General features: G+C 37.8%; 1 protein-coding gene across 3 annotated transcripts in view; it reads right to left on the minus strand.

Moving 5' to 3' along the window:
* Nucleotides 1-19,014, minus strand: part of PTPN3 (protein tyrosine phosphatase non-receptor type 3) — a 165,033-nt gene that overhangs the window by 77,738 nt on the left and 68,281 nt on the right. For 2 of the 3 annotated variants that reach the window (XM_010393913.4, XM_039568986.1), the window contains exons 2-7: nt 18,860-19,014; nt 7,439-7,546; nt 7,238-7,295; nt 6,095-6,173; nt 4,687-4,731; nt 3,703-3,755 (exon numbers count right to left, since the gene is read on the minus strand). In XM_010393913.4, coding sequence (XP_010392215.2) covers nt 3,703-3,755; nt 4,687-4,731; nt 6,095-6,173; nt 7,238-7,295; nt 7,439-7,546; nt 18,860-19,014 — 498 coding nt within the window. The remainder of the gene's footprint in view (nt 1-3,702; nt 3,756-4,686; nt 4,732-6,094; nt 6,174-7,237; nt 7,296-7,438; nt 7,547-18,859) is intronic. The other variant, XM_010393914.4, reaches the window with a different exon arrangement.

The raw sequence follows: 19,014 nt of genomic DNA on the forward strand, positions 1-19,014 counted from the left end.
AACACTGGCACTGCTGATGACAAGTGCCGTAAGATAGGATAAAAGGTACCTGTGACTGAACAGCACACATGCAGGCTTCAGAAGAACAGATGTGACATGCACACAGTCCTCAGACTACCCAACACATCTAGTAAGTAATTTCAAATACTGGAAATTCAGCTCAAAGTTCTCTCTATTAATCCAGTCTGATTTTGATTCGAAGGCACAAGGGTTAAAGATGCCCTGGAAAGAGGCAGAAACCTGGCTGATCTGTAAGGAAATCTCTCAGCTTACATGTGATGTCCTTCTGAACACTATTTCACTTCAAGGAAGCGTGGGTGGGGAGCACACACAGAGAAAAATCCCCAAATGCTAAACATGAAAAGAGAGACGTCTCCATAAAGTAGGAAGTCTGAGGTTTCAACTTAATTTCTAATAAACTGAGGCAAAATTAAGGCAAGTTAGAAGAAAGAATCAGGCCCCACTAAGGAGCTGTTGTTGCTATTTCTCTGAGTCTTACAGCCCTCTGGGATATCAGTCTTACGGCATTCCCAAAATTCTAACTCTCTTATTCCCAGTTCCTGAGAGACTTTCACACTAAGCTCAGCTTTCCTCGACTCCTCATCCTCACTAGCCTTCCTTCCCTTAGAGGAGGTTAAAGTCCATTTGAATCGCTAGCAACCAGTCAATCCCTTTCTGAACAAACTCCCAAAGACAGACAGCAGTGTGCTATAGATAATTCCTGGTTCTCAAAGCAGGGCCAAGAGGAGCAATAGCACCGGAAACAAGAGCAACTGATGCTCAGGAAAAAAAACAAGCTTAGAAGCATTCATAACATCTTTGTTGGCTTTATTGCTGGGCTTCAGATTCAAGGCGCAAGTCAGCAATGGATTTATTAACATAAGAGCATATTCTCAAGAAACCCATGGGACTTCTCACATACCAGCAGCTGGGCATTTAAACAATGGCCTGGAAATGGCAATTTGCCACCTGAAGTGATAGAAAACAAGTGGTGCTAAATCAGCTTTGTGACATTTGAAATAAAAAAAAGGAATAGATGTACTGTATAGGTTTCCTTATTTGGTTTTATAGATGGTACATTATTCCCATTTTACACTAGTAAAAACACAGGATTTATCATTAAGATTTTTTGATATGAGTGTATCCCTCCAACTTCACAATGATGAAATTATTTGAAATGCACCTTAAGAAGTTGTTCTTAAAAAAAAGATTTCAAAATCCACTGATCATTTTGTCACAAAGCACATTCCTGATAATACACCAACAACTTATTCTTGTAGTGTCTGAACTATGTCCGTAATCAGGTTCAGTCACATGTTATTTAGACACAGTATTCACACCCACTTGCATTCCCCTGTAACTTAGCGCCAGCAGGCAACGCAGGGTGTGCTGCAGCAGGGCAGAGGGACGTGTCAGAGCTTTATTTCAGAACCACAGTGCTGAACCCAAATGCCTGCACAAAGGGCACTACAGAGAAGCAGCATTCCAGCAACACAGTAGATACCACCAAAAACTGTCCCCTTGCAAAACTCATACAAAGCCTCTGAAGGCCAGCCATACAACCAGCACACGGAAAAACTGTAGTTTATAAGCAAGAGCAGAAATATCAAACACCAGACTTCATACACTGTGAAAGAGATCTGCTTCAGCCCTCCCATCAGCAACAACTGCTACACCTTTTAAATAAACAACACACAATGTTGTCAGACAACAAGGATTTCCCCTTCTGCATACAAGGAAAGCTACAGAAGGAGAGAGCAGCCTGAAAGTTGCCAAGAAGTGGCAGTAAACAGCTCAGGTAGAATTGATTCATGGCTACCTCAGGCAATGGATTTCTCATAAGCAGCTACCTCATACCCAAGAACTTCAGCTCTCCTTACTAAGTATGATTAGAAATTAAAACACTAATAGAAAACTACTTAAAACAATTTCAGTTGACAGGAATCACAGCAAACATGACTGAGTAAGGAGACCGAAACCCTCAGATTTCAAAAATGTCTTTCCTATGCCATCATCACCAGAAGCAAACAAAAAAAAAAAGAAAACCTTGAGGGAATATGTCTTCCTATTAAACATTTCATTCTTTACCAATGAAGAGAATAAATATCAGTATCATACAAATAGCAACAGAAAGGACATCAGATAGAAAAAAAAAGGTTACTTTTGGGTTTGCGGTTTTTTGTGTTTTGGCTTTTTTTTAATTAAAAAGGAAAAGAAACCAAAAAATAACCCCACCATCTGGTAAAAGCAGCACTATCAGGAGTGAGAAAAAACAGGCAAATAGCTCAATGGAAAATCCAGAATCCACCATGAAAGATTAAAACACACTAGCACCCTTTGACAATCTTCACTGTCCTATCATTTTCCTTTAATGCAGATAACTGCATTAGTAGGTATCCTATCCTAAAAACACTAAAAAGGGAACAGTCACAAAACTGAAAGAGAAACAGGAACTAGTTGGGGATTTGGAGTACACTAGATATGGCATTATTAATTTCACTTTGTAATAAAACCTTTGCATTCTTCATTTTTGAGCTTTAGCACAATTGAATCACCAATAGTTCATTTAACAATCCTAATGGTGCAGAGTGTTTCAGCCTTCAAGTGCCCTTACTGGGCCTCAGGAACATCAGAGCAGGATGAACTTCATTTGGCTACAAAATTGGAACTGCCACCTACTATGGAAAATTTTTCTGGTTTCAACTGTTCTTACTGAAGCTTGAATCTGATTACGGTTTCATTTTATAAAAGGGTGCAACATATGACATGTTTAAACATAAAAGCAAATGTTTCAGAGATTCTTATGGCTTTGAGAGATACTAAGAGTTTATCACATTCTTCTTTGAAAACCACACTGTAATTACTTTAGCTTGGTCTTTATTTCAAACAAAAATTACCTCAGTTGTTTCTGTGGGCCTTGTTAGCCTTTCCATAAAAGAAATGAGATTCAGCCAAATAATTACACAACTATTCTTGCATACTTTCCCCTGACTATTTTAACAAATATGCAAACTCCAATAAACCCTCAACCTGATTTTTTTTTCTTTATTTGTTTAATGAGAAAGGTCTTCCTCCAGCTGTTTTTCACTATCTGTTGAGGATGCTTGTGAGACATTGGATCAGACTCCAATTTGGTTTTCCTACAGACGATGTTTTTCTAGTATCATCATTTGAATTTTTTTGCCAGTTGAAGGCAGATGAGAAGGATGTAAGTTCTTATATGTAAAGTCACCTTGAACGTATTGCAAAGGGCCAGTTTTACACAACTAACAAACCAAATTCCATGAAACAAACATTATGTAAGAACACTGTAGCTTCTTAATCATGAGTTTACCTTCCTCTTAACTGTTCTCGAGACGACCACTTATTCCCTTGGAATGCTTTCCTGTAGCTATTGTAACACACAGTAAGTTTCACTGTTTCCACTGACAATGCAAACCTGACTTTTTGTCAGCAGTAGAGGCACACATAAATAACAGCATTACTCTTGTATCAACTTTTTTTCTTTGACAGGCCTAAAAAGTATGTTTTTTCTATGCAGACTGTCTCTGGAGGCTGCTTTAATAACCTGCACCTGCATATTGAATACTCTGCACAAACAGATAAGGAAAGAAAACTCTCCTGACTTTTCACTGGTGAACAGCCAAGAAGGTAGTTGGTCAAATAAATTTATTAACAAAATAATGATTGGTTATTACTTACATTGTACTGCATATGATGCCAGGACAACAGCAGAACTAATGGGGCATGACAACCTGGAAAGGTGAGGAAATAATTTTATTTAGACATAGGCTGTACATACATCTTATTAAAAATGTCTCACAAATAGTTCAGTATGAGAAGACTAATTTAGCTTCAAAGAGTATCTGATGTTTTCTTACTAAGTTTGATTGTTACAGCACAGTACAACTGGATATTAAACAGTTCCTTAAGTGAATGGTAGTAACTAATCAGAAAAGAACATGCTAAAATTCTTGCTGGATGCTTATTTGGGAAAGAAAAAAGAGAAGAGATTTTTATGGAGCTCTGGACATTACTTTAATAGCTGCATTCTGGTATATTTAAAACCAGACACAAACTCTAAAATTAGACAAATGCCAAGCACAAAGACAGCTCTGATCTTATGACCAAAACTGACTAAAAAAGAAAAAAGCCAACACCTATAGGCAATTGACACCTGACATCAAGTACGTGGACCACGTTTTCCTTTTTATTTTTTTTTTAATGCACAAACACACAGAAATCGCAGCCAAAGAAATCACTGGGTATATGCCTACCATATAGGTTATAAAACCCTGAAATCATGAGAAATGATAGCGTGAACTGCCCTTTGATACTCCCTCCTGATTACTGCACTAGGTCCCCAGGTTTGGAATTCCATGCCAGGCACACCAAGCCTTGCATAAATATCTCTGTGGCTGATATTGTGCCTGTTGACATACAGCATCTTCTACAGCTCATTCACAGCAGACTTCTAAACTGTTCTTAATAAGTGAGCCATGTGAAAATTTGTAACATTTCCTAGAGATGTGATTTTCCTTTAAAGCAATGTTTCACAAGGCATATTTTTGGGAAAATTGGGATAATCAGTTGGGATAATTTTACAGCAACAATATCCTCAGGTAAAAGGCTTTTTAATTTTATTTTAGCAATAATTATAGAGAAATTGAAGATTCTTCTTATTACCTTCCTTCTGCAATATCAGTCTTCAACTGCAGAAAGAATAAATGCCTAGAAAAGATTTTTTTGGAAAAGAAACAAATGTGCATTTATTTTTAAATGGTATGATTCAAATAGCTACATATATTAGTTTTATATCATTAGATTTCCCAGCAAACGATACAAACAGATGAACAAATATTAGTGGCATTTACAAATATGCAACCATACACCCACTCACTCTCACATTTTTAAGGATCTTTGGCAGTCTCTACTGCAAATCCAGGGCCACAGTATTAATGTCACAACACTACAAAAACCAAACCACTACTAAACTGGGCTCTTTTTCTCCCTGGAATAGTCATTTTGAATGCAACTTTAAAAAAAATTTAAAAAAAAAGGCAAAGCACCCCAAATCTCAATCAAGGTTGACTGTGACAGTCTATCTTGGAGCTACTCAATGGAGGATGAGACATTTCTCTAGCAGCACATGCTGACAAAAAGTTCTTAATTCTCCAAGAGCAGTGCAGTCTTCCTCTGATTAGTGTGTTTGACTATGTTAGTTTATAGTGATACTGAAGAGTGGGTAGGTGAAGAACCTTAAAGACAAGATCTTAGAAGAATTTCAATTTTAAACTGCAGAACAGCTTAAAACTGCATGATTAACAAATACCAAAAGAGGTCAAAAGCTAAATTTTCTTCAAGAATTATAATTTCACATGTTGTACTATTTATATTCCCAAGTCACTGAAACTAATAAGCAATGAAAGTGCTACAGAAATGCCAGATTAATGGCCAGATTAATGTGTGCCTTCAAATTCTAAACACCAAATAACAGGCACTGAACAAAACAAGTATTCAATTAAAATCTTGTGATAAATTGATTGAAAATTGCTTATGATTCACATATAGCACCACCCCAAAAACTCGGAGATGGGTTAAAAAAGAAAACTTTAGAGGTCTACTGTAAACTGAAGCATTATATATCTTTGCATGTTACAAGCAATGGGCAAACTAGAAAACAAGAATTGTTATCTGTTCTTGCCCAAAAAAAATAAACCCCACCCTCCCACACCCTCAGCATTAAATCTACTACACATGTCCAAAACTGACTCAGTGTTGATACGAAACTTCTAAGATAGATAGACCTAGGGCACGCAGACTCAAAAAAAATTAAAAATTCAAGATGCAAATAAACACACTTTTAAAACCTATATCTTTGTTTTAACTTATACTCCAGCTGTATCTCGGAGTTGTAGGCTGTGTATGCCAGAAACTACTCATCATGAGTATAACATCAAGCTCTCCAATCCAAATGCATTCAATACCAAGAGTCATACAAAGTTATCTATGTAATAAAGCATAGTTTGCCAAGAAGGAAAGAAGGGATTTACACATTCCTAGTTCATGGAAGCAAAAATCAAACAGAAATTACCTGGTTTGTTCTTGCTGAAGTGTGTTAGGATCAGGTATAAAAAACCTTACGCGAAAATGAAGGGTGCAGGGAAAACTTCCTGCAATATTTTAGAAGAGCAAATAAATTTTTAGTTTAAAACTGAAGGAGCCTAATCTTTTCATTTCTATATTTACAGAAAAATTATATGAACAACCACGTAATATCTCAAGTATTTTTTTCAAGAAACTAAAAGAAACTATGAGAAGTCTCTCCTGATGCCCCAACACCAGCTTTAAGAAAATGCCCTCACATGTTGTAGTGCTTTCATTTAAAGTACTTTGCATATGATACTTTGCATAAAAGGCATTATTGAGCTACCTTTGCCTCCTAAGAATTAGAAGAGAGAAAAGCACTAAATATACTTGAGGCGTCTCCGTGGGATAGTGCTCAGTTGTATCTTACATATAAATACATGAAATTACAGAAGTTCATCATGCTAATTTTGTGTAGGAATTGACATAAAAATGTATGATCTGTAGCACAAGGTAGAAATGTGAGTGCTGAAAAACACAGCTCAAGTGTCACAGCACAAACTGGGACAGTGTCACTCAGTCCTCCTAAGCTGTTCTCTGGCCAGGCTTACGCTGGCTGGCCTGTCCTTTTTGGTTAGCATTCTGTGTTACCCAAAGCCGTATAAAACAAGACATACTAGAACAACAAATACACTTAGAAGAGTGTGGTGTTGTTTTTTTGGTTTCTTTTAATAAAAATGCATAAATTTGTTTTTTCTCACCTATGCGAGACAAGAAATTGCCAGAACCTATACATGAACCTGCCTATGCTTCCGTCATTTAAAACCCCCTCTTCCTTTGCTTCCCTCAGGAGGACTTCACTGGCACCACAATATGACTACTGCTTTCACGGCCACCTAAGCACGTCTAACACTGTTCAGAAACCAGGTTTAGCTGCTATTATAGCATCAAAGTTAATGATCTACCAGGTCTTATTTCCACTCAGGTAGGAGTAAGGAGAAGTAGAAGGATCTGCTGAAAAGACTGGCAGACACAAGACTTACTCTTGAAGAAAATCTACCATCTGGACAACATGCATTTGTTTTAGTCATAAGAACACAGAAAACCAGAACTACAAAGTTACAATCAAGATAGTAAAATCAAGTCTTACCTTTTAACTGTTTTCTGATAGGTTTGCTTGGTTCAAGCCACCGCTGTGAAATGAAAAACTATTAGATGGATTAAAAATATTTACAGAAAAATAGTGGTTTTTTAAGTGCATCTGTGTGCATGAATATGTGTGTACACATACATGTGTATATATTTATACACACATATACATGCACACACATTTAATATTTACTATACTTACAGGTGAATCTACTGAAGTTTCATTTTGCTGTAAACCAAAATATTCCTTCTCCGTCACACCCAACTGGTTATAGGTCATATCCAACAAAATCTGTCCAGTGTCTTGTTTCTGAAAACAAGAAAAGTTTAGAAGTGAAACTCTGCAACACTTATACATTTTAAGATACAATTAATTGAAATAAATGGTTTTGGTTTTTTTCCTAATGTAACTCATGAATAAAAATAGCTGCTAATTCATCAGTCCAAAGCTTTTCAGCAATAAGGACTTTATTCTGATAAAGGTTTGGGTTTCTTTCCAAAATACATTAGGCATATGAAATTTCCTAATATGAACAGACATGTATTCCAGCCCTTGATGTGAGTGCAGAAAATTAATTATAAGCAGACCACCTCTCCCTTCCCCACAGTGGGAGCACTGCCCTTCTCCAGAGTGGCAGTCTGCAGGCACAGCTTGCAGACATGTGGGGCTGCTCTGGCCCCTGCTGTGACCACCAAAGCAGCATGCTGTGCTTCCACATCAGCTGATAAAAAGCAAAGTGAGTATACACTAGGATGGGAAAAAAAAGGAGGAGGAAGCTGTGATCCAGCCATAAAATCCCATACTTCAGCCTGCACTCTCACTTGCCCCTCAGTGTCCACAAGCTCAGCTGCCATTCAGCCACCCCATTTTCTGCCTAGATGTCCCTCATGACAGGAATCACAAAAGAACTGGGGCAAAACAGTATCAAACAGGCAGCAGAGATCAGAAGTGCAAGGCTGGTATAATTTCCCCCAAATCAAACAAGAATATCCTTGCCATGGCACTGTGGAGAACAGATTAACCAACTTCTGCCAAGGAACACCTTGAACCAATTCTATTAAAAAAAACACCAAACACTAAATAAAATACAAAACCCCCTCAACAAGACTGCAATCCTAAAAATGCTAATAGGTAATAGATAGCTCACTGTATTTGGTTTGTGTGGCTAGATTTTGGTAGCGGGGAGGCAACAGAGCAGAGATTCCCCTGCAGCCCATGGTGCAGACCGTGGTGAAGCAGCTGTGCCTCTGCAGGCCACAGAGTCCCACAAGAGAGCCAGAGATCCACCTGCAGCCTGTGGAGGATCCCACACCAGAGCAGGTGGACACTTGAAAGGAGGCTGTGAACCCATGGGAAGCCAGCAGTGGAACAGGCTCCTGGCAGGGACCTGAAGACCCATGAAAAAAGGAACTCACACTGGAGCAGGTTTGCTGGTAGAACCTGTGACCCTGAAGGACTCCACCTTATGGAAGAGTGATCCATATTGCAGCAATTTGTGAAGAACTATGGCCTGTGGGAAGCCCGTTGGAGAAGTTTGTGGAGAACTGTCTCCTGTGGGAGGGACCCCACACTGCAGCAGGGGAAGGACTCCTCTCCCTGAGCACTGGGAGAAACAACCTGTGGCAAACTGCCCCAAACCCCCATTCCCTGTCTCCCTGTGCCACTGCAGGGGAGGAGGTAGAGCCTGAGAAGGAGGGATGAGTGGCAGGAAGGTGTTTTTAAGATTTATTTTACTTCTCATCCTGCTCCGATTTTCTTTGTAATAAATTCAGTGATTATCTCCAAGTTCAGTCTGTTTTGCCTGTGACAGTATTTGGTGAGTGCAAAGCTGTATTGCATCTTAGCTCTAGATTTTTATATACAGAATTGTTGGACAAAGCAAAAAACGGGCCAGTTTGCTTTTTTCTATTGAAAAAAAAGAAGATCAAAGAAAACGAAGTTTTCCAAATTTCTCTTTCCAAATTCCAAAGTTTAAGATTTTTCCAAATGTTTCTCTTAAAAGCAGAAATAATCTGCACACATAACCCCCAACCCCCTCAAAAAAACCAAAGCTAAACAAACAAAATCTCAGAGGAAAATTATTGAACTCCAAAAAGCACTTCATTCTTAAACAAAAATTCAGCTCTGGTTTTATTAAGTTCTGATTTCTTAAACAAATTTCTTTATTTTTTAAAATAATCACTTGAAACAAAGGACTTAATGTACAAGCACGATATTGACAACATTTCTGTGGCTGGCCCCAGTCTTGCTCAGTAAGTGTGTTCACTTACAAACCAATTCAATTCTTTCCTTAAACCTTTTTTATAATACAACAGTCCAGTGAGTCCTGTTCAGAAGAAAGACTTTTATTATTTTTAATAGGGTACAACACTGTTGTGATTGAGTGCTTTAAACAGCAACATATTCCACAGTCTTCCCTTATCTCATAGGAGCATTCTTCCTATTTAAAAAGATGGGAAAAGAAAAACAAAACCTCAAGCAACAGACACCCACTTGGCCCATCTTATTTTGGAGGATGGAATTATTATTTTAGTTTTATTTTGGAGGATGGAATTATTATCATCCAACACTTTCTACTGCTGGAGCAGAACTCCCAGCAGCTCATTTGTGACTTGAATGCGCAATGTTCACTGAGCAGTGTTACTGTATCAGGCTGTTGGCCTCTTGTGAAAAGCCGCTCCCATTTTTCTGGAGTAAAGTCACATGTGGAGAAAACAATGTAACAACACCCAACGAGAGTACCTTTTCTCCTCCAGCAGTCCCCCGCCTTATTTAACTTTCAGAGCAAACAGTTGAGGTCTCTCAATAAACGTGAGTCCACACAGGCCTGTAAAGGCTGTGTGGTCACTAAGAGCAGCAACATTGTCCCCTCCTTCTCTACCCCAGCTGGACATTCCCACTCCCCACCTTTCGAACAGGCTACCATTCCCTGGCATGGTCAAACCACAGCACTGATCAAATCCCACTTTTTTCTGAAATAGCATAGGCCTAAAATCCAGCTTAGAAACTGAACTGTCAGTGATAGGTAAGGACCACGCAACCATGCATTCCTTGTCACACAAAGCCATGGCACCATGTATCTGTAAGGCAGCTCTGTCCAGCACCATCAGTGACATTGCCTCCACCATGCAGACTGAGATTTGTCCATCAGAAATTATCCATATGTGTACACAAGAGGGCCCTATGGAAACAGCAGATGCCACTCTCTGAAATAATGGGCATTTCCTGACACCAGCAAGTTCATCCTTAGCACTGACCATATTTATTTCCTCAGGGTTAGGTTTTTATAAGCAGAATGTTAAAACACTTTCAAGAGTCATCAGGACACCTGCACAATTCAGAAGGCTAATTGCACACCTATGGTGCACACTTTTGACAGCACCTAAATGAGCTCCTAAAGTTATATTATGACCAAAAGCAGTAATTACAGGGAATGGGACAGATACTTTGATGAAAGGAGTTCCGGTATCTCAGGTTTCATTACAAATAGGGCCGGATAAGACCACAGAGGGTGGATTCTTCTGCTAATTTTTGGTTTGAATTTCAACACTTCTTCACAACAGCATTATCTCCCAATTCCTTTCTCAGTTTCCATGCTTCCAATCTTTCATCCCAGTCCAGATGCCTTCACCTTGCCTCTCCCCACCCCCTCACAACTGCATTCCTCCCTCTCCCCCAGCATATATGAATTGCTAAGCCTTCTCACTGCTTCCCTGTAAGGACAAGCAAGCTCCCTGCTACGACATTCTTGCTCAGCAGTCACAGTTCTCTCTTTGCAATGTTCCCATGGGTCTCCCAACCCTAAACCCAGCTGTTCAGCCAGCACTAGTCTTATCCATCTACACATCTATTTACTTCTCTTCTGCCTCTCAACATTTCCTAGAAAAAAGTAATTTCCAGCACTACTTTTAAGTGGTTCCAGTCCTTGCCCTCTGATACTAAAAGCAGTTTTTTTCCCAGTGCCTAGATCAAGCACCCACTCCAGAAATCTAAGTAAAAAATGTTATTTTAAATTATTCAAGTCTTCTTGCTAAAATTCCAAGTTATAAGGGGTTTTCTTGTTTTTCAAGGGAATGTTTATTTCCTTAACTTTGGCATTGTTTTAAGAAACACTTGAATTCTTTTTCAGTCTATATGCCTAAAAATGACCACACAGCTCACGCTGCACAATCTTCAATTTACTTTGTACATTAACAGTTTGGAGACCTAGGTGTAAAGTGAGGCAGACTAAGCATGTCACACCACTGCTTCTGAATTTTGACATCAATTCCAATACAATTCATAGCCACAGCATATTCAGATATTACAATGTGTCAGGTGCTTTACAACACATCCTATTTTCACTCCCCTGTGCCATAGGAGGAGGGCAAAACAACACAAACACTGCTCAGCTATACTGGACATTTGAATCAAGTTCTCCTTAACCCTATCAAACATTAGAGCAAGTAGTTAAGACATGCCTAATTAAGCTCTTGCTTTTCTACAATGAAATTTTAAAAATTATGGATATTCCTTACTAGTCTGCACTTCTATAATAACACAAACTCTTAAGATAACCTTAAGAATTTCAAAGGTTTTACTGAAAAGAAATATTTTCAAAAAGTTTGAGTGTTTCCACCCTGAAAAGAACTTTCCATTTATTTCACCTTCATGACATCTACCAATCCTTATTCTGAACTGTTAAAAGCTTTGCATCAACCACCTCATAACCACACACTATTCACCTCCATTTAAATCTGTCTTCAAATCAATTACACCTTATGTTGGATAGGTCAAAAATTAATACTTAAAGCAGTCAAATAATTAACACCTATTACATTCTACCCATGCCACAACAAGTTCCCACATCATTTAGGGGATTTAAATTAGTCAAATTCAATTTCTAGTAAGTTAAACAATTGTGAAGAGAAAATAGCCCTTCATTATTTTTTAATGTCAAATACTGCCTAGAATCTGGGATAATCAAGACTCACTGCCCTAGGAACTGCATAAACTTAAAGGTAAAATTGTTAGTTCCTTGGACTAAAGAGGTAAATATGCAAGTAAAGTTCTTCAGTTTGTTAACTTCTTCAAGGTAAGTGGTACAGAGTGACAATTTAAGAGGACAGTGCAATGTAAAGCATATTTCCCTGTCCTTTGCAGAAGCTTTGCCCCCACTGTCTGGTGATGATAACCTCCCAGTTAAGCACCACCTAAGCTTTTGCAAATTCACGCTCACTTCAGACACAATACCAACTGCCCCCCATGTGCTGTTTGAGGACCTTTCCTAATTTAGCCTGTAACACTAATTTGCAACTAAACAGCTTGTGTCCTCTGGTCCTAAAAGATGCATGAGCTTGAACACAGTGCTACCACTTTCTTTTAATTTCTGCAGTAATTTTACACACAGCTAACTAGCTCTTCTGCTAACTCTGTCCTTTTCTCTTCTTGGAATTTATTTACCCACCTGATGCTCTTATTTGAGCTTGGAAGATTTTGTTCATCTAGAATAAACAGAACAGGCTCTTTCCTCTTTTCAGTCTTCTGCAGAGCATTCTAGTTGTACTTTCTATGCCTGCCTGACTGGAACTTTCCTCTTTTGTCTGCAAGTGGCCAGGATCCACATGTGACATTCCCTGGAGGGTTGCCTCAATGCCAAGACTAACATTGTTAATACTTCCTTGACACTGGCTGAAGATTCTTGCCTGGTGCATGAAAGCACCCACCTTTTTCAGAACAGTAACACACGAGCAGCTCAGTCTGCAAACTGTTGTTTGCAACTGAAAATTGAGCTTATAAAAACATTACCTCATCTCATAAAAGCTATTAGTTTACACTACTGATTTCCCTCACTGCAATTACTCCTTATTCAAGATAACCTGCTACCTCACATTCCTGTATCTTTTTATTGTTAATAAGGCCTCAAACCTGATATTTTTGATTTTTTGAAAAAGTTTCAAGAGCAATAGGTTAATGAAATCTGAGAGACAAGAATTCTCTTTATGTCCTTGCACTATTTATTTTCACCAAGATCTACTGCCACCTCCTCAGCCAACTCCCTGTCCATCCCGTAACTCTTCTAGATTCCATACACTTTAGCACATATTTCCTGTATAAAGGTCATACAAAATATTTATCCAAGGACAGAGGTTTAACCCACTGCATTTCCTCTGCCTCACAAAATTATTTAAAACACACATGTATATAAGGTTAATCATTTCAGTTCTAACTTTGGAAAAATCACCCCTCTGTTAATTCTTTCCTTCATCATTTATTATGAAGTCATGCCTCACAAAGGGCTAAGACTAACAAGCCTGCTGCAGGGCAGATCATTTTCTCAGTGTCCTCAAAGGCATCATCAAATTTCATACTGTCTTACTGCTTTCCAGTTGAGTATACTGACCCGTCTCAATACAAAACTAAATATTTGCTGCCAGCCTGAAACTTCATACGGCAGTTCTTTCAACATGCAGGGACACAGAGCAGCATTAAACTGTCTTGTACTATCAAACAGTACTGATTAGGAAAATCTGGTGACAGAGATGCAAAAATTCTGCGTATTGCATTTTTCTATGAGTGGCTTAAAATTATAAAACTCACACTCACAATCAAAAAGAACTTTTAAGACTTGTAACTCTGTGCATTATTTTAAATATACTGGTAGTAATTGTAGGTGTTCATTTTAACAATCATATTCCTTCTCAAATACTGGAAGAAGAAACTTAACTGAGGTGGAAGGGAAGGAAAAATCATTCCTTACAATTTGAGCCTCAATTCATGCAACTTTTTGAATTATTACAGCCTCATCATCTTATTTCTAGAAGGAAACCCTATTACAAAAAGCCAACTAGCCTAAAAGCAAAAATCACAGGTAATAAGAAAAAAACATTAACTTAGATAGACAATGCAATTCCGAAGTGATCTGATGCTGTCAGTTTTATCCCTTCTCCAAAGTCAGTTTACTGGAATGACATCCTTCCCAAGTGGTCATTCCTGGTAAATGGGTCAAAGTAGAGCAAACCCAGAAAATTCCTGCATGATTATACCAAAAGTTACAGAAAAATTTTCATTATTGCACTATGTAATATAATAATATAATAAATACCTATTAAACACACTCAAGCATGGTATGTGAACAAATTCTGTATATATCAGAATGACAGCAAATATTTTTCCCCAGGTGAAAAGCCTATGCATTATAGCCTTAGAACAAGACAGAAGTGACATCAGAGACAGAGGTGAGTTAACCTTATCACAAAACTGAAACACCTGAAGTTTTACTGGGAGCTTCATGAAAGCCTGGATATAATTAAAGTTGAGTGCAACATTCAGTACTAAATGCAGTCTAAATGTAGTTTTGAAAGAACATTTCCAATTCTCATCTTCCATGCACCTTCTATTCTTTGCCTGGACTTTGGACATGTTCCATCTAAGTACTGAAACACATAAAGGTGGAACAAGAAAGGCCACTTCAACCTTGCATAGTTAACATACATTTCTCTTTGGACTGTAAGCAATGTAGTGGAATGTGTCTGTCTGTACTCCCATGTGAACTTTCTTGATAATGATGACCTAAAACCAGCACACATAAGTTATACTGATGAACTCTTTGTGATATCATGAATACAAAATTCAGGTTCACCAGAACTGTAGTATAAACACCTTTAAATAAAAACAATGAACAAAAAAGCCAATCACTTCATTACTCTGACAAAGCAACAAATCCAGGAGAAAAAATGGCACTGCTCTCTTGCAATTAAGTCTTTATTTACAGCTGGTCAGGATACCAATATTCTTTGGGATAAGTGACTAATAAGAACAAATTTTCAAAATGGAAATTATGTAGCTATCTTCAGGTTTCTCAATAGATAGAAAGTTCCTCTGGTTATATCCATATGCAAAATCTACCTTCCTTCTTCCTTTTTCCATTTCTAGGATACTTGGGTTTTATTCACCCTGCTACAGACAGAACCACTGGGAAAACAAAGTACCATCTGAAGTAGTATTCATCAGAATGATAAAGAAGAAAGAAACAGATAAGTATAACTACAAAAGTGCCATGCATTTTGTTAACAAAATTTGATGAAAATCAGCTCTGTGGGTTCTACAAAGATCCTGTTTCTAGAGAATGAAAAGAAAGTTTTATCTCTATTCTTCCTGTTCTCTTAAAGATGCAGTATTTTGAGATACCATGAATGTTCTACCATCATTTTAAAGATGTCAGTACTAGTTCAAAATTCCAAAATATATGTTGTTCCCAGTGTTGTAAGTTTAGACTATTTAATCTATTATCTTTCTATTAAATTTAAATCCACCCCATATTCCATAGTCTTGAACACATTTGCATTGTCAACAAGATAAAAGAAATGACAACATAGGAATATCTATTTGTTTAAACTTATAGTAAATTTATCTTAAGTTTCTTCTCACCCACGATGTTTCTTTTCTTTAATGTTATTTTTCTACATAATCTCCTTACGGCTTTGAAAGAAAGAACTCCTTTTGCAGTAAGAATTCTGTGTTCAGAGAGCTGCTCCATGACAAAGCAATGCTCAGTTGTTTTCAGTCCATTGTCATTAGAATGAGAGAACTCTCCAATTCCACTTATGCGATTAAGTGCACAAAGGCCAAGCTGCAAGCATTCTGCTTTTCCACTTTTACTTTCCACTATTTGTCATTGAAAAACATAATCCTGTCAATGAACATAAAGCCTACTTATGCATATGTGAATATTAGCCTAATGTTAGCTCAAAGCAGAACATCTATCCAAAATTTGAGCCTTCACAGATCAGAACCAGGTACCATTAGATCACAAACAACCCTGAAAAATTTCCAACCTTAATTTTCCACTGATAATGCTGCAGAGAAATGTTCAAGAGAAAACACTACACTTTACGCTTAGAAGAGGTGATCTTGTTCAGTTCCCATTCTCCGAACTCCAACAGAGGAGAAAAATTCAACATATTTCAGCAATAACTGTAAAAGCTGAGAAAGTAAAAAAACTAGAAAACATATTTACAATATCCACAAGACATAGTAGGTCTTTTTATCCATGTATCTTGTAACTATGTCTAGTCACTTCAGAAAGCACCTTCATTTTAATAATGTAGTACTACATCATTTAATACATTTCTGCTAATTTGTCTTCTGGATAATCATGCCCTGTGATATGCATATTTAATTTATTTAAAATATGGAATTGTCAATTAACCTGTCATCCAGAAATGAATTAAATGTGGAGAAAAACATCTTGATACCAGAAACAGTTTCTCTAAAGCAACACAGAAAGACTTCACCAGTGGGGAAAATCTGTTCAGAGCAAAACTTACTGTCCTTCAGTACATGGCCAACTGATTCCCAGACTGATCAAGGACCCAAGTTATTCTTTGCTCAAAGACATGAAACTGAATTATGTTGGCAATTAAAATAAACACACACACACACAGAGTCAGGCAAAAACTTCACAAAGCTTAATTTTTCTGCTAATGTAAGCAGAACTTGGACACAAATTTTCTGCAGCTGGCTGCAAACCCTTTTGAAAAATGGTCCTTATGACACTACCAGAGTGTGGCAAAGCCTATTCTTAGGCTGATATCAAGGTTAAATAATCAGGAAAGGCCATCCTCACCGAAAAGTGCAACCTCCCTCATTACCAGTATGACAGCTCAGTACTCGAAGAACATAAATCTTCTGCGAAACCTCTTCCTTTTTGTAGTCCATAATACAGCGGGGTAGCCACACTCCCTGCTTGTTTTAACTAGAGCAATATTGAGTCCTACATCACTCCTATGCAGTTCAGCATCACAGCTGCAGTAAAGGAGGCCCTTAGAATTCCTGGATGAAGGAGGTAACCAGCAGTGATACCCTAGGGGTATGCTGAAGGTAGGGAGAGAAATCAGTTGGGTTCGGAATTTTAAAAAATCATACAATGGTTTAGGTTGGAAGAAACCTTAAAGATCATCCAGTTCCAACTTCCCCGCAACGGGCAGGGACACCTTACACGACCCCAGGTTGCGCAAAACCCCATCCAGCCTGTTCTTGAACACTTTCAAGGATGGGACATCCACAGATTCTCTGGGCAACCCATTCCAGTGCCTCACCACCCTCACAGCAAAGAATTTCTTCCTAATATCTAACCTAAATCTACCCTCTCTCAGTTGGAAGCTATTCCCCTCTTGCTCTATCACTACATGCCCTTGTACAAAGTCGCTCTACAGCTTTCTTTTAGGTACCAAAAGGCTGCTTTAAGGTCTACATAGTTCCTTCTCAATGGTACCTGTATTGCCCGCACTGCCTAAAGCAAATTTCACTTGTATAGTGCGGGACTTCAGGGCAAGAACTAAATGTAAAGCTGTGTAACCATCTGTTTACAAAGAACAAATATACTACTATGCATGGATTTAAAAACATTTTTAATTCCTCATTTTACACAGATCCTTGTGTGAGGCAGGGTGGTGTGTTGCAATTATGCCAGCTCACTGACAGACAAGGCAATTCCTAGGGCATGCTGGAGACAAAGAATGGAAATTGTATACTAACATGTTGCTCCTTCTCTTTCTGTCCTTCTACCCCACTCCCCAATATTACACACATATACGAATACATAGCATGCAAAATACATACTAAGATGAGACTAATGCTGTATCTACTACAGTGAAAATAACCTTTCTATGCTATCAAATAATTTATATTTCAATTAATATCCAACAGACAAAGTTAAAAAACAAAATCAGTCTGCAAAGAGAACTGTAATAAGACTTGGGATAATACAACTTTCGGGTGCAGTTTTGAATGTCCTGTTGGAAAGCACCATGTACTCTAAGAAATGTAAACATATGTAAACATTTTGCTTCCTCAGCAAAATGCTTCTTCTCAAATAAGGTAAATTGGATAAAATAAGTATCATATAAAGAAATACACACAATTCTACTTAAATTTATCCACAGTTTTTCTGCATGGTCAGATAATTCTATTGAAAGTTGATTGAGAAGTGAAGCCATTTCCTTTGTTTTCATTAAAAAATAAACTGATATTTTAATCAGTACCAAAGGTTATACACCTTACAGAATAAAAACACAGAGTACAAACCTCCATTAATCCCTGTTCCCTGCCCACACCCATATAAACAGACTCTATTGAAGTACAAAAGACCGAACAGAATAGTCCTACTGTGCCACAATGTCTTCACTGTTTATATCATCTTTGCATTTCAGAAAATATGTACTGACATCACTACAAGAATCTGTAAGGCCTCCTCCTTTCAGGAGGAGACCTTTTTACCAGTCCTTTGAAGGAGAAGCACACCCCAATTCGAGAGTTCCCTTTACATATAAATTAGTTATTCATAGTTGATAATGATCACCAGATCTGTTTCTTCGTGGGTTTTATATCATATAGAAGACCTTTTTCCAGATACAATCTGCATGCCATGATTTTATGACATTGAAGTTGGTTGGCTTGAAAATAAATTAAAATAGCACATTATAAACTCACTTCATAATCAGTAATTCTGCAATTTGTTATGGTAAAGTTACATCTTCAACATCCTTTGGAAATACCAAATACCTCAGGGTGGCATATTTCATCTGCAGCTTTCAAACAAATTTCTATGTATTTAAAAAGAAAGTGGTTTTCTGAACTTACGTTGACTTTGAAGCTTTGTACTGAGCCATCCAAAAAGTGGACGTTACAGATTATTTCTGATCGGGTTTTCTCTTTTGGTAGCTCTGATGCTCGTATGTTATTTATCCTCCCACCTAAGGCTCGTAAACGGGAGTTCATAACTATTGCTGAATAAC

The sequence above is a fragment of the Corvus cornix genome, chromosome 2, assembly GCF_000738735.6.
Source record: "Corvus cornix cornix isolate S_Up_H32 chromosome 2, ASM73873v5, whole genome shotgun sequence".
In the NCBI taxonomy this organism is placed as follows: Eukaryota; Metazoa; Chordata; class Aves; order Passeriformes; family Corvidae; genus Corvus; species Corvus cornix.